General features: G+C 46.9%; 2 protein-coding genes across 4 annotated transcripts in view; one reads left to right on the forward strand and one right to left on the reverse strand.

Annotated features, from left to right (window-relative positions):
- Window positions 1-16,061, forward strand: part of LOC144121458 (uncharacterized) — a 41,541-nt gene that overhangs the window by 24,011 nt on the left and 1,469 nt on the right. The window contains exons 14-22 of one of the 2 annotated variants that reach the window (XM_077654665.1): window positions 851-979; window positions 4,141-4,266; window positions 6,651-6,779; window positions 6,871-6,996; window positions 7,452-7,580; window positions 8,856-8,984; window positions 9,548-9,673; window positions 12,617-12,757; window positions 12,842-12,888. In XM_077654665.1, the coding sequence (XP_077510791.1) occupies window positions 851-979; window positions 4,141-4,266; window positions 6,651-6,779; window positions 6,871-6,996; window positions 7,452-7,580; window positions 8,856-8,984; window positions 9,548-9,673; window positions 12,617-12,757; window positions 12,842-12,879 (1,073 nt within the window). In that variant the 3' untranslated portion in view covers window positions 12,880-12,888. The remainder of the gene's footprint in view (window positions 1-850; window positions 980-4,140; window positions 4,267-6,650; window positions 6,780-6,870; window positions 6,997-7,451; window positions 7,581-8,855; window positions 8,985-9,547; window positions 9,674-12,616; window positions 12,758-12,841; window positions 12,889-16,061) is intronic. The other variant, XM_077654664.1, reaches the window with a different exon arrangement.
- Window positions 9,538-16,061, reverse strand: part of LOC144121461 (cation-dependent mannose-6-phosphate receptor-like) — a 44,634-nt gene continuing 38,110 nt past the window's right edge. Inside the window, exon 7 of one of the 2 annotated variants that reach the window (XM_077654667.1) lies at window positions 9,538-9,662. In XM_077654667.1, coding sequence (XP_077510793.1) covers window positions 9,620-9,662 — 43 coding nt within the window. In that variant the 3' untranslated portion in view covers window positions 9,538-9,619. The remainder of the gene's footprint in view (window positions 9,663-16,061) is intronic. The other variant, XM_077654669.1, reaches the window with a different exon arrangement.

Genomic DNA, 16,061 nt, shown 5'->3' on the forward strand with positions numbered 1-16,061 from the left:
ATCGCTCTTCCACTTGAAGGTGAAATTGCGGCGCCGATGACCTTGGCTTGACCAGACAGTAAAGCTTTCGCTTTATTACAGCTTTCCCCGCTTTTCCGCGGATAACCGTTCAAACCGCCGACCCAACTCCGTGACCGCGTGCGCTACTGAGCGCATGCCGATTACGGCGGGCATTGGTCTGCTGGGAACAAAGGAACACGACACAGGCTGACACAGAAAAGGCATTTATTGCTGCAACAACAATAACGCCTTCTTACAACAAAATACGCAAAGAAATCGAGGTCGTCCGACAACTCACCGGCACGGGTACGAGCGCATGTTCGCCCACGCTAGGGCAAGAGAGAAGCTCTGAGGCCAGGTGGCAAGAACTCGCGGTAAATGTTCCCACGAGGTCTCGCCTTACTGGCGGAGAGCGAAGCGCCGTGCCGAAACATCCGCATGCGACGAGTTCCCGAGGCCGAAGAGGCAGAGAGCTGTCTTCCCTACGCACGTGATAATCATGCCGTCTGTAGGCGCCCTCTTTTTTAGTGAATGTAACTAGGGAGGACTACACTGCGGGGAAACAAACCCAAGGGGAAAGAGCAGGCCCAGTCCCCACAAACTGCAAAAATTTTTGTCCGTGTAGTGCAAAACGCAGTACACCAGCAAAATCGTAGCGGCCAAATTTCTAAACTTGAACATAGTAGTATTCTGGCTTTCACGGTGAAAGTTAAGCCTCATCTAATGAAGTTGAGTGGGAGTAGCATTGTTTATTTCGTTCTTTCAAGTACATTCAAGATAAATTTCACAATATATCGTTTTGTTATAGCAAGGTTTACCTCAGCTTTCTGTTTTTCTTTTCCACATGCAGAGTGCAAGGATGGCTGGTACGGCCATGATTGTTCACAGCGCTGCAACTGTCCGGCCGGAGTTAGCTGCCATCACGAGAGTGGAGACTGCCTATGCCCCCTTGGTTTCAAGGGAAAACAGTGCAACGAAGGTAACGCTGTTGTGAACATAAGATTAACTGACTCACTCTGTGATATAAAATAGAAAGTGCACATCAACACTGGCTTTTAATAGTAGTAGTTTATTTAAAATAATAATTAAAAGGAAGAAAAATATTTTTGCTAGCTCTGACATCTGCCATCGCTGTAAGCACATTTGAGCTGGGCCAGCGGAAATAAAGTTATAGCAGGCAGACTGGAGAAATGAAATGACAGAGTTGAGGGGAGAGGCAGAGCGGATAGGGGGAGAGAGGTACTATATACAAGTATTCTATTTACACGTTAACATATGTACAGACCGTCGCGTGTGATGTCCCTAACACTGGCGTTTATATATCCACGTTTTGGCCGCAGTAGCCGGACCTTCCTCAAGCGTGTATGTGAAAATAATATACGTACACCGGTAGCTGTTCCTACGAATGCTCCCCAATGCATATCGCTACCAAACATTTTCGTGTCCACTGTTTTTCGCCTTTCAGTTTTGCCGCCAGCTCCCCGTAATTGTTGCTGTGTCACATTCGAAGCACAAGTGCAGTGAGTGGATGAGTTTGTCAGCAAAATAAATTGTCGTTGTCTTCCGATGGGCGTGGCCCTCAATCCATGGTTCAAACAGCTTGCGCTGTCCGCTCTGCCTTGTCTATCAGCCGGAGCTGGTGTTCGTACTGGTCAGCGCGGGCCTCCCGTGCTCAAGAATAGGGTTGTGGTTAATAGGGTCAGCTGTCGTTTTGGGGCATACCTATGCTGTGTGGTAGAGTGAGGGATAGTCTCCGCATGGTGGGCATGCGTTACTGTGAACAGTCGGGTGGATTTTGTTTAGGAGACTGAGGGGTGCATTAATAGGTATATTTATCTGCAAATGCCTCCATGTGGCCGATCGTTCCTTGATAAGGGTCTTGTGAGGTGGCGGGTAGTTCGTATAGTCTCTCTGTAGTGTTCGAAGATTGGGCCACACTGTATGAGAACCGACTGCTGCACCTTTTTGTCCCGGACACGATCTTCTCGGGTGATGTGCGCTCGAGCATTGACACTAGTCTCCAGGTGTCCCTGAACCAACTCGTGTCCTGGAGTCCATTTGAGTGTGGCGTTCCCGAGGCTTTTCTCGCTCTTCTTTAGGACTTGACATACCATTTCCTTTCCCCGAAAACCAATCATTATTATTATTATGCACGAAAGTTCCTGGGTTCGCATCCGGCCGCGTTGGACACGTTTTGATGGAGTAATAATAATAACAATAATTGGTTTTTGGGGAAAGGAAATGGCGCAGTATCTGTCTCATATATCGTAGGACACCTGAACCGCGCCGTAAGGGAAGAGATAAGGGAGGGAGTGAAAGAAAAAAAAGGAAGAGAGGTGTGCCGTAGCGGAGGGCTCGGGAATAATTTCGACCACCTGGGGATCTTTAACGTGCACTGACATCCCACAGCACACGGGCGCCTTAGCGTTTTTCCTCCATATAAACGCAGCCGCCGCGGTCGGGTTCGAACCCGGGAACTCCGGATCAGTAGCCGAGCGCCCTAACCACTGAGCCACCGCGGCGGGTATGGAGGTGAAACGCAAAAGACGCGTGCTGTGCAATATCAGTGCACGTTAAGGATCCCCAGATGGTCGAATTTATTCCGGAGCCCTCCACTACGGCGCCTCTTTATTCTTTAACTCCCGCCTTCCTCCATTCCCCTTGCGGCGTGGCTCGGACGTGTCCACCGAGATGTGAGACAGATACTACGCCATTTCCTCTCCCCAAAATCCAATTTATAATTTTCATTACAATAGCACATGGAGCGCGGACAAGTGCACGTGCGAGATAGGCTACGAACGCATGCTCGAGCACAACGGAAGACTTGTCACAAAGGAAAACACTGTGTGCGTTCAAAAAGCATCAAAAGCTGCAATGTTTTCTACAGAGAGAGAGAGAGAGAGAGACTTATTTTCGAAGAGGAATTCGGGGCACGCCCCTGGGTCCCCGCGCGACGCTACTCCACTCTCTTCACTCATCTCGTGGGGATTTATCTACCGTGCAGTGCCTTTTATAAAAATCTTTGCTTTTTCCTTGTGTTTCGCTACATTCTAAATTCGTGCAGTTAGCAACGCTGTTGTTTATGTCGCACTAACTGGACGGTAACTACTACATTAGCAAGTACCCTTTTGCAAAAGGTGCTACTTTTGTCACATTGCAAATATTGTGTTCACTACATGGGAATGTCATGTCATTCAAGATTTTAAAAATAATATGCTGTCAACAGCAACACTTACCCTGGAGGAAGGATTTGAGTAAGTAGCGCAGCTCAAGCTGCAGCCTCTTGTGAAGGCAGGTGGACATAGTATGCGAAACCGGCCCAATAATAAACTTAGTCGGAAAACCGGATGGCATCCTGTTACAACCTCTTCATGCTTTGGCCTGATTGTGACCGTCGTGAGTTTCCAGAGTTGATATCTTTCATATGGAAATATAGGGATAAGGTTAGAGGAGCTGGAGCAGAAAAAATTTATTATATAAAAAGAAGTTGCTCGAGCTTATGGGTGGGGTCCTTATTCCAGGACTCCACTGTCTTGAGCGGCCCTACAGACCTGTTGGATGAGGGCCCGTTGGTCCTCCGGGTTATCGCTTGTCAGCAGCGCCTCCCACCTCTCAAAAGACGCGTTTTATGTATTTAGATCATTTGGTTCGGGTCCCACATCCCGACGAAATGTGGAAGAGTGTAGGGTGGGCCTGGCACCAGAGACATGTGCCGGCGTATAATGTTGGGTGTGTGAGATGAGGTCTATGGAGGCTTGGGAAAGTGTTAGTCTGTATCCGCTGCCTAGAGATGGCGTCTGAGGTTTTCGACGAAAGGAAACCTCTTGTTGCAGCGCACAGTCCTCGCTGTTAACGACGACAGCGTTTCTCATTATTAATGCAATAGCATTCCAAGCCCCAAGGGGCCAAAATGCGTCATCGGTCGTAAAATTAGCTCATTGGCTGGAGGGAAATGACGTCACCAGACCTGAGCATTTCTATTGGCTAAGGAAGCGACGTCATCAGACCGGAAGTAACGCCACTTCCGGTAAAGGCATCAATATCCGCTAATGCTATCGCATTGTCAACACATGGAGAAATTCAATGTCCCTGTGAATTTTTTTCCCTTTGAACCCCTGACATTTTCGTTTCCTTCTACAGCTTGTCCTAGCGGCACTTACGGTTTGGGATGCAAGCGGAAATGCCTCTGCGCACACGGCCATTGCGACAGAGCATCTGGAAAGTGCGACTGTTTCGCGGGCTACACTGGGAGCGTTTGTGACCAAGGTTGGTGCACTACGGAGCATAGCTATTGGCTTTAACGCTCGCCCCTAATTCATTTATATACCGGGTGTTGCAGCAAAGATCTGGGGTAATTAGTCTGCATAGAAAAAAAATTTTTTAAGTGTTTAGATGGTTTTTTCAGCATAGTTTAGTGTCAGCAGTGGCGCACGTCAGAAAGCAGACGGGGCGTGTTAATCAGTAAGCAGGTTAATTGAAATCGGTTAATCGGTATGACTTCAGAGGCCTCATTGAACGCAGAAATTGTAAGCTGCCGTTAGTGATAGCCCTTATCACTTGTTAAATATCGAAAAATGTTAGTCTTAGATGTTGTGGCGCAAGGAGCGTCTACAGGCGAGTGAAACGCAAACCTGGTGCCTGAAGTGTGCGCGCATCCACGCCCACGGGTACACGTCACTAGTGGGTGTATACGTGTCATTTGCACTTTTCTGTAGCACATGTGGTGCGCATTCGGGAGTAGCCCAGGTGCCTGAATCATGCAAGTTTACACCCCACAGTGCAACCGGGAAGGCAATAAGCAGCCCCGGATGGATGACATAAGTTCACGCTGTCGGTACTATCTTCGTATGTTGAAGACACTGCCTAAGCCCATTTTGCAACGCTACCTAAATTTTCGCCGAAACAACCGGTATATTGTACATACGTAAATCTTAACAGTCTCGTCAAAGGTGTGCGAAAGAAATTTGTGCAAATTTAAGTACCACTTGCCATTTTGACCTAATGATTGTTTTAGTGCCTCATGGAACAGGGCAAAGACGAGTGTCGTCATGATCAGCTAGTTTCCATTACAGTCGGAGTAAAGGTTCCCATCAATGGTAGTTATTGGGGGATTATTTAAGGTGAATCTAAGATGTTTAACCCATGAAGCCTGTCACTCCTCTTGTTTGCATGGTTTCACATTATCTGGTATCAGTTATAATATGTTTTGTCTGTCTAGCCTAGTATATGCAGCCGCCATTTCTTAATGGGAAGCTATACTATAGGCCTTGGCAAAGACCCTAAGTCACTCACTTAATTTTATTCGACAGCTCCAGAGTAAAAAATCACTACGTCGCTGTAAAACAAGAGCCGTCATTTTGTTGCACCCTTTTACGCGACAGCGTATACAGCCCGTTCGGTCGAAAAGCCGCCGGCGTCGTAGTAGTAGTTGTAGTTGTTGGCACCGCGCGTCGGAATTATTCGGTGGCTGCGGGGAAAAAAAAAAAAGAAGGCCGCCACCTTCTGGAAGACGTTGAATTAACGAGCTTTAGCTGTCTGGTTTACTAGATAAAGAAAGCGAAGTAGAATGCGCCGCTCTTGTCGAGAAACTGAATGTAATAGCCTTTGAAACGGGGTGGATTGCCTACTGATATGTATACTGATGGGCAGTCTTACGCGTATCTTACGTTCATATAGTGTGCACACTGCTCATGTGCCATCTCAAAAACTGAGAAGCCAACTTGTCAATGTCAAGGACGGGCTTAAGAAAGTTTGGTTTATGAGGGTTTAACGTCCCAAAGCGACTCAGGCTATGAGAGACGCCGTAGTGAAGGGCTCCGGAAATTTGGACCACCTGGGGTTCTTTAACGTGCACTGACATCGCACAATACACGGGCCTCTAGAATTTCGCCTCCATCGAAATTCGACCGCCGTGGCCGGGATCGAACCCGCGTCTTTCGGGCCGGCAGCCGAGCACCGTAACCACTCAGCCACCGCGGCGGCAGCTTAAGAAAGAAAGATTCCCTGGCGTTGTTTATCAGGTTCCATGTGCCGACTGCCCATCAGTATACATAGGCGGAACAGGAGATTTTGCACGCAGATTACGTGAATATAAGAATGACGTGAAGAACCGGCGCGCAGAACAAAAATGCGCTTGCCGAGCATTCAGTATCTGCCAGCCACAATATCAACTGGGCAGAGGCACGTGTGGTCGCCAAAGAAAAAGACAGGAAATCACGGCTCTCTATCTTGAGTCGCTGATCATCCAAACAACAGCGCATACTATCAATCGAAATGACGGGAATTTGCCACCTATCTACGCGAGATGCCTGGGATCGCATATACGCCGCATTAAACAGGCACCACCGCAACGTTTTGCCTCATTGTGAACAAGGCTCCCGTGTGGGAGCCGAAACGTCATTCCATCTTAATTTTTGGTCGGTGCGACTCACTAGTATCACAAACGTTTGTTTTAGCTCCACCTCGCTGGCCAGTCGCCTGATATTGTATGAAGGCATTAAAGGCCTAAATACTACTTCCTCTCTTCGCACCATCAGGCGACTGGGTAGCGAGGTGGAGCTACAATAAACGTTTTTCCCTAGAACTCGCGTCGCGGAAACTTTTTTGCCCCCAGTAGTACAAGATTCACCAACCATTCCTACTTTTTTCAGTGTGTCCGAACGGTACTTTCGGAAGCTATTGTTCGAGCTCCTGCAGCTGCAAGAACGGGGGCGTTTGCCACCCGGCCGACGGAAAGTGTCAGTGTCCCCCAGGCTTCACAGGAGAGCAGTGCGAAAAAGGCACGTCTCACTACCGTCAACCACAACTCCCTTCAGCCTTCCGTGCTATAAGCCTAAGTGCAACATGTTGACGCGACTCCGTGCCTTACAGAGTGCCCGGCTGGCACATACGGTGACAGCTGCTCTTCAAACTGCTCCTGCGTTCACGGACGCTGCGACCCCAAGACGGGGACATGTTCTTGCACCGCTGGCTTTTACGGAACCAGGTGCGACAAGGGTGAGCGCCGATTTGCTTCGCTGCTACTAAACACCGTGCATGTACACATCCTGATGCTGGCTCTCAATCACTGAGCCACAGAGAATAAGTTTGGCAATGCTTAGCGGTAAGTACCTCGCATAGCCCTCACGCAAGTATGCGCAATGATGAACGACCGGATCTACACTTCGTTGGATAAAATTGCCACGTAGAAAAGACGGTATAGATGGTATGCGAGGTGTTTCTTCAGCATATCCTTAACACTCGAGATTGACCGCTTTCGCTAGAATAGCGACTGCACATTGTCGAAACGCCTTTTACGCCTCGTAATGATGGCCTCAGGTTGGCATCGAACTTTTTCTCTCCTGAGCATATGGCTTTACCACAGCAATGAGTGCATGCGCACACGACATGGCTCTAGACGCGATCTGAATTTGAAGCATGGGTTCACTGTTGTCCTCCAACGCTTCTCCCAGCGTGCTCTCCGGGGCGCTACGGTCCGGGATGCTCTCTAGAGTGCGAGTGCCTAAACAACGCGTCCTGCGACTCGCTGACCGGCGCCTGCAGGTGTAAACCGGGCTTCTCAGGACCGACATGCTCGAAAGGTAAGGCGGTTGATTATTCGCGGTAAGTGGGGAGCGAGCATTTTAAAGCTACGTCTTTGTCCGGAATGCGCTTTTGCGAAGGAGCGAAATTTAAATCTTCATGTTGTTGTGTCCCCGGAAAAAATGGGGACGGGACAGTTTCGGATCGCCCGTTCTTATTATTGTTATTATTAGTTATGGCTTTAAGTCAGAAGTGGAGTGAACATCCATGAAAATCGGAGAGCGGTTCATTCCTCATCCTTTTTATCATTCAGTCATTAAACAGACACTCAGGGCACGCTAGGGGAATCAGCGCAATGATAACACTCCACTTTCAAATGTAAGGCGGTTCCAGGTTCTTCGCAGACGTGGTGATGACCACATAAATGCATGCACACGCGCACACACGCACGCGCGCACACACGTATTCATGCATACATGTAGCTACAATAGGAAATGGAACACCTCCGTATTGAGCCAATATTTACTTCATAAGCATTAGTGAAATTCACGTGTTTTTCTTTGTTTTCTATAATTTTCCTCTGGGCGTATCACGGCCATAAGACATCTTCATATTCAGTGTAACGTAATAGAATTCGTCCTTGCATGCAAACTGACTGTCCCCTTTCACGCTGGAGCTGCCAGTATATGCAGAATAAGCCCGTGACACTTAGCAGGCAGGGACACTTTATTCTTCGTTTTTTTTTTTGAGTCCCACAATAATTTTTGTATATGCAGATTGGCTCCCGAGGGTCTGCACATAAAGCCACATAAAGCAAGCGTAGAACCTGGAGACCCATTCTCTATATACTGCAAGCTGGTTTCACCCATTAACTTACGTAACGTTAGGAAGAGAGCTTTACAGGCGACTCAAGCGCCCGAGGCCAGTGGTTTTTCTCCCTCGTTCTCTCTCTCTGGCCGCAGTGGCTCAGTGGTTAGGGCGCTCATGTACTGATCCGGAGTTCCCGGGTTCGAACCCGACCGCGGCGGCTGCGTTTTTATGGCGGAAAAACGCTAAGGCGCCCGTGTGCTGAGAGATCTCAGTGCACGTTAAAGATCCCCAGGTGGTCGAAATTATTCCGGAGCCCTCCACTACGGCACCTCTCTCTTCCTTTCTTCTTTCACTCCCTCCTTTATTCCTTCCCTTACGGCGCGGTTCAGGTGTCCAACGATATGAGACAGATACTGCGCCATTTGCTTTCCACAACAACCAATTATTATTATTACTCTTTCATTCACTTTGATTTTGCGAGATCGCAACTGAATATTCTATTTCCTCGGTTTATGTCCTCGCAGGATGTCCGAAAAACACATTTGGAGAGTACTGCACGAAGAACTGCCAGTGCCAGAACGGCGGCTATTGCGATGCAAAAACCGGACACTGCACCTGTGCTGATGGTTTCACTGGAAACTTCTGTCAAGAAGGTTCGTATGTCGCAAATCCATAAAAAGAAATAGTATAAAGAATAGACGTGTGCTTGAAGACACCTCGTTATCATACTGGAGATCTGACCTCGGTAGGTGCGGGCTTCGATCCCCAGTGTGGCCAGGTACCCACCGGGTTCCAATCGGTACAAGCTTTCCCCTGGCCTGGTGCTCGTCTCCTCCGAGGTGAAATGCTCGGAAAAATGAGTATAGGCGGAAAAAATCTTGTGCCACGACGCTCCTTGGCCAAAGATGCCCATGGGCAATTAAAATCCATAATCTTCATTAGCATCGTTGTCATACCTTGGCGCTCGTTAATCGCAAGCGCACGCCACAAACAGGAGCATTTGGAACGGTTTTTATTTTTATTTTTGTTCGGCGTGGGGGGGGGGGTATCAAAAAAGACAGCGAGTTTTTCCTACCGTCTTATTAAAAAACTGGGGCATGCTTTCTTGTCATTCGCGTCGCAGCAATGCGTGGACGCTTCTTTGACCTTTATTTTGTCCACGTGCGTAGCGCATACGGTTGCATTAAGAAAGGACGGGCTGCTTTGAATGTTTCAGCATGCGGCAAGGGCCGGTACGGAAAGAACTGTGCACTCCCGTGCTTGTGCGGTGACCATGGCTGTAATCCCATCAGAGGCGAATGCCGGTGTCCCCCTGGGCACTTTGGTCCTCACTGCGAGAAAGGCAAGTGGCCGGTACATTATGGTTCAGTAAAGGCATTCAATCTGCTGCGGTAACAGAGCACCTATACTAGTTTCGACGTGCAAACTATTGTCGCAAGAGAACTGTGTACTTTGTTTCACTTTTTTTTTCGGCTACGAGAAATGCCAGCTGTTTCAAAAACCAGCGCTTGTTTGCACCTTGCCTCATTACCTGTTAACGTTGCTGTGATGGAAGTCAGGTGCATAGTTGCCTTCCATCGTTCCCCGAATGCATGGCTGCATAATTTATGTGTCTCGGTGCTCCCGCAGCTGGGTGCTCTAGCGATACATGTAATGGAAGTAACTGCTGCAGCGCTCAATGGCTTTGTGCTGTTTTCTGTCCAAACGAGCTATAGTCGGATACAACTCAAGAAACAAGCAGCTTTTCCCCGTCAAAGGACCCCTTTGCAACCATGTGCAATGGCGTCGAGGGATCCTCATGAGCCTGCTAGTTTCCTGGGATAGTCCTGGGATAGCCTGGGATAGTCTCCCCCTTCCATGATCGTGGACAGCCCCCTCCCTGTATTGTCACACTAGCAGGGTCATGCGAATCGGCCGACGCCATTGGCTGGAAAGGGGTCCTTTGACGGGGAAAAGCTGCTCCGTTCTTGAGTTGTATCCGACTATCGAAACTGAAATGACTGCGCATATTATGCAGGGTGTCTTGCGTAATGCAAGACGAATATGTAAAATGTACTGGCACACATATATACATATATATTGTGGAAAGGAAACCGTGATGGCGGTTCTCAGTTATATGCCGAGGACCCTCCGTGTGGGCCAGCATGGTTGACGGGAACCCTGGGGCCCGGCTCGGCACTCGGCTTGCATAGTTCACGACACTATATAGCGTAGTTGCAAAGAGCCCCCCAGCAGCGGAGGCTGTGCGGACATATAAAAATTATTTGCAGACTCCCATCACAGGACCACGGGTCTAGGGCAAGCAGGAGTAATTTTGCTCCTTCTAATCTAGGAGTATTTTAGTATTTGGGGAGCAACGAGTACATATTTTACTCTCTTTTAATATAATTGGCGAAAACAATTTATTAAAACTTTAAATCGCTGGAGAGACATGAAAAGTGTCGAGTGGAAATTTATAGGAAGTCTTCAGCTTTCTAACTGAAAGCTTTCCGATATATACGTAGAGGTTTTAATCTTAGCGAATTAATAAGAGAAATATAAAGCAAAAATACTCCTGGCTGCGCTAGACGAACGTCCAAAGGTACTGCCAAAGTTTTGTTCCTTTCATTCTGACAATGCGCCAGTTTTTAACTCTTGGCTCACGTTATGTTGGACGCCTTGTGTAAATGCTTCAAGCGGAAAAGTGTTCAAATCAAGCCACCATTACTGGATTTATTTTGGTACCATGTCTACATACAGGATGCTTCTCTTACGACTGTAAGAAATTTATAATAATAGGATTTTAAGTCAGGAGAGCGCCTTTTTCGGCATCGCATTGTCAGCAATGTAGCGCATCAAAATACAGCCAAGACATGCTAACTCGCCAGCTGGTCAACTAATATTGAATAGTTAACTTTTTAACTGTTACTCTTAGGCTTCTTATTTATCAAGAGGTTTGTTGGCCACCCTAAGTAATATTCATATCAGCTTTTAGAATTTAGAAAATGTGATTTTCGTCGCCGCTGCAGCACAAGTAATTTTGGGGCCGCACGTGGCCTAAACCGAATCTGCATGGACGCTAGCCACGTCTAAAAGAGCATTTCACACAATGATGCACGTACCATACCATGTTCTCCTTTCGCAGCGAGCACGTGACAGGCGCGTGGATAATAATAATAATAATAATAATAATTGGTTTTGGGGGAAAGGAAATGGTGCAGTATCTGTCTCATATATCAGCAGGACAGCTGAACCGCGCCCCCATAAGGGAAGGGATAAAGGAGGGAGTGAAAGAAGAAAGAGGTGCCGTAGTGGAGGGCTCCGGAATAATTTAGACCACCTGGGGATCTTTAACATGCACTGACATCGCACAGCACATGGGACCATGATCCTATAGGCGTGGCTAGCACTCTTTCTGGTCGCGCAGTTCGGTTTCGGCCGTGTGCTGCCTCAGAGTTGTTTCTGCTGCAGCGTCATTGAGAATAGCGAGTTATTTAACAGAGGAACCCTATCGATTAGGGAGATAGGGTTCCCCTATTCTAAAGCTCGCTAATGGCATTTTTAGAAAATCTAAAAACTGATATGGATGTTACTTACGGTAGGTTCAAGCCTCTCAATAAATAAGGAGCCTAACATTAATAGTTAAAAGTTACCTTGAATATTAGTTTAGTCTGTTAACTGGCATGTCTTAGCTCTATTCTGATGCACTACATGATATGCCAAGAAAGCACTCTGCTAACACAATAAACCTATTTTTAAAAATTGCAGACAATCCTAGGTTAAACACCCTGTAAATAAACGTTCTCCCACCAAACTTTTCAGCAATCCTGTCCACAGTTAAAACAGCATTAATTCATAAGCTTCTGGGTTCAAAATGCAATCAGCTCAGAACTGTACCAGTAATTCAGCCAGCGTGGATATATAAGGATGAAAGGACGAGCTCTTTCCGAACTTCACCATTTTCTCTCCGTAGAAAGCGCCTATATGGAATTTCAGCTGGCCTTTGCAGGTCACGCTTACGGTGGCTTGATTCACAACATGCAGTATTCGTTTCATTTTAAGTGCCTAGTTTTCACTTAGTATGTTCTCATGCAGATTAAGTGCACAGCCGAGCTGTTCAGCTGCAACGCCACTGCGCAGTGCAGACTTAAGGGAGCTCTGCGCGTTCGCTCAGGGTGCCACGCTTGTACTGAGGCCACATTGCTGGTCGAATGCATAGGGTTCCATGTGTGCAGCACAGTTTGAGCACAAGGTCCCAAATTCAAACGTTATTCTCTCCTCTTCCTATGTTTTTTTTGTTTTTCAGTTTGCTCCGATATGTTTTACGGTCCTGGTTGCAGCCTACTGTGCAAATGCCCTCGAGGTTCAAAATGCAACCCAACAACGGGGCAGTGCAGTTGTCCTTTTGGACTGTCCGGCCCACTGTGCACAGAAAACGAAAAGGAAGGTGAGCGCAATGGCACTTTCTGCTGAGTCACAACTATGCTGTTGGCTCTATGCGAGTGCTAACAGCATGGCACTTCTTGTTTAGATGGCCTGCCTGAAGAACCAGTGAGAAGTTTTACATGAGACGAGAAGGTAAACACACACCCTGTTCATTAATTATTTGGGTTATTTCAGCATGAAGACTTTCGAAAGCGCTGCGACAGGGGACACAAACAGAAAGACACGAAGGACAAGCGCTACTATCAACTGAAGTTTTATGGGAAAAACACAAGGATAAATAGCTCACACAAGGCAGCCAGCAGCGCATGTGCCTACCCCCAAAATGACAAAACGAATCACTGTGTTGAACCAAGATACCGAATTTCACAATCATGGATTACAACATATGGTGTGCTGACACACATGTCGGAGTTTTTGTGAATACGATATGCCTCAGATAATTCCCTTGTTAGCTGATTGGAATGCCTATACAGAATGCCTTGTGTGAGCTATTTAACCTTGTGTTTTTTCCATTAAACTTCAGTTGATAGTAGCGCTTGCCCTTCGTGTCTTTCTCTTTGTGTCCCCTGTTGTAGCGCTTCCGAAAGTTTTCGATGTACCAACTAGCTCAATTGTCCGTGTTACTTCAGCATGAAGAAATTTATGGAGCGAAGCAAATAATTTAATCATCAAAAGTTTTTGAGGCAAGCACGGAAGTTAAGCAATGTGAAAAAAAAAGAAACTATTTGTAATAGTAGCAGGTAATTTATTTCAAATGCAAAAATTCAGCTTGTTTTTGAGTAATCCAAGAGATGGTGTGGTGGCTATACATGTGTAGCTTGCTCTGTATTTCTTTGCTAACTCACAGGTAGTGGTACATCCTTTTCCATGTGCTAATGGCAGTGGTAGTGCTTAGTAATAAGGCTGAATATGCTGGCTAAGTTAAGATTACCTATTAAAATTAAGAATATTTAAGTGAATTTAAAATTGCCTAATTTGCTTCTTGCTGGAGAATGTTTGTCTTCAACAAATACAACATATTTGATTTTTTTTCAGAATATGCACGAAATTTTTTGTACCGGCGTTTCCAAATTCCTTTTAGTTTACTGGTGGATCAGTTATGACATAGCACATAATTTCAGTAACTTTCATTACAATAACTAATTATGAGAGAGAGAGAGAGAAAGACAAACGGAAAGGCAGGGAGGTTAACTAGGCAGCGCCCGGTATGCTACCCCACACGTGGCAAGGGGAACGGAGGGAAAGATAGAAGGGAGATGATCACTTTTCCACATGTCCGTTGGCCATTACTTGCAGGGTACACAGGGCACACGCTGATAGTTCACAACCTTGCACTCAGTCCTGAGTCCTCCAAGAACTTGAAAAGTGCCTTCAAAGCTGTCCTCTGCGATGAAGGCTTGCTCCAAGTACCCAGAATCTTAGCTTCAGTAAGGGGCCGAGGATCTAAACGGCGGTGTGTTGCAGCCAGGAGTGCACGCTCACGCTGAAACCGAGGGCAGTTACAAAGTAGGTGTTCTATAGTTTCGTCGTGCCCACAGATCTCACACGCAGGAGAGTCTGCCATTGCAATTAAGTGGGAGAAGGCATTTGTGAACGCCATTCTCAGCCACAGGCGACACAACAGCGTAGCATCGCAGCGGGAGAGGCCGGACAGAGGACTGAGTTGGAGTAAGGGGTCTAAGCGGTGCAGATGGCATGTAGAGTTGCCAGTAGGAGACCATGACGCTAAAATCTCTTTTCGGCCAAGCATTCGCAGATGTCTTGCTGCGTCAGCTCATGTCAACGGTATCTGGACAATGTTGGCACAACTAATGATGAAGACAACAGACTACCATCACTGTGCTTAAAACAACTCTGCATATATTAATTAGCTAGTGTGCATACATATGCAAGCTTTTCTGAACCACATTTTCATATTGTTCAAGCAGTGAACTGATATACTGCGCATATGCCGCTAGCTTGAAGTCATGTATTTCCACTTCTCTCAGCATGGCAATGAAGTGAAATTCATTGACAGCTTGCAGAGCCTCTTGTTCTATGTGTCTGAGCATCGACAGGCAGACAAAAAGCAGAGTTTTGCCCCCAAGAGTTATCACCATAAGTAGCACTGCTGCTATCTCGTCAAAGCTGAGGCAGCCCCAAAAGAACTGCCCTATCCAGTGCTTGAGAACATTGCTGGGCTCATAGCTGTACATTTTGAATGCATGGTAGAGTCTTGGGAGCTGATCTCTGAGGATGAGTGCAAAGAGCTGGCAAAAGGACGCACACACCAGGGTGTCACAGATACCATCCATGTCATGAAAGTACAGGGTGTAGCAGTCCCTGTCACACAGGAACTTATGTAGCTGAGATGACTTTGCCACGCTCCCCCTCAAGAGTAGAAACACTGTTGCAAGCAAGAAATCATAGCTATCCTTTGAGCATGATGAACCATAGAAGTGGCGGCCATTGTGAATGAGTCTTTCGAGGTTCTTCGCATGGTCATCACTAGTGGATGACAGAAGCCCTAGGCAGAGGCCGTGCCCAACAGTCAGTTGAACACCGCAGCTCTGCTCAGCCGTAAGTGACCTTGCAGATGGAAGGATGTTATCCTTGTCACTGTCATCAAAGTCAATAATGTCAGAGAACCCTGAAGCTGATATTCTGTTACTCGCTAAAAGGGCTTCAAAGTCCTCCTTTTTGTTACTGGCATGCTTCAAACTAATTATACGAACCTTTTCAAGACCAGTGAAAGCTCGTGACATCTGTGAAGGTGCCAGTGGCCCATTACCGGAAAATGACTTAATTTTTTCTTCAATTTCATTGATTTTGGATGTAACTTCACAGAGAATAAGCTTTCCCTCATCACTGCAAAACTGAGCAGCAAGTTCTTTTAGCCTTTGACAAACAGAGTATTTGCTGTGCAGAAACAAGTAGGTCTTTAGGCAGCACACGAGCCCCTTGAGCACATTAAGGGCAACCACCAAGCATTCTTCTGAAAGGTTTTGTCCAACAGCCAGAAGAGTAACAGTATTCCACAGGGCATCACTGGAGTCACTGGCAGTCTTTCCAATTAGAGTTTTACATTGTCGGAATGGCGACATCATATGCAACAGTTGTTCCTGAACTCTTTCAGGGCTTGACCTTAGTTCATGCTTAGAAGTCCAGATGCACATCCTGGCTGAAAGAACCAAGTCATCATGCGAGTAGTGAGACGGCATGTGCACAGTACAGTACTTCACTTTCTCAGAAACATCCGTAATGTCTAACACAATCCTTTCATAAGCTTCAGGGATGGTGCCAACAGACAGCAGGGCAGTTCCGAG

Source organism: Amblyomma americanum, chromosome 2 (assembly GCF_052857255.1).
Source record: "Amblyomma americanum isolate KBUSLIRL-KWMA chromosome 2, ASM5285725v1, whole genome shotgun sequence".
Classification (NCBI taxonomy): Eukaryota; Metazoa; Arthropoda; class Arachnida; order Ixodida; family Ixodidae; genus Amblyomma; species Amblyomma americanum.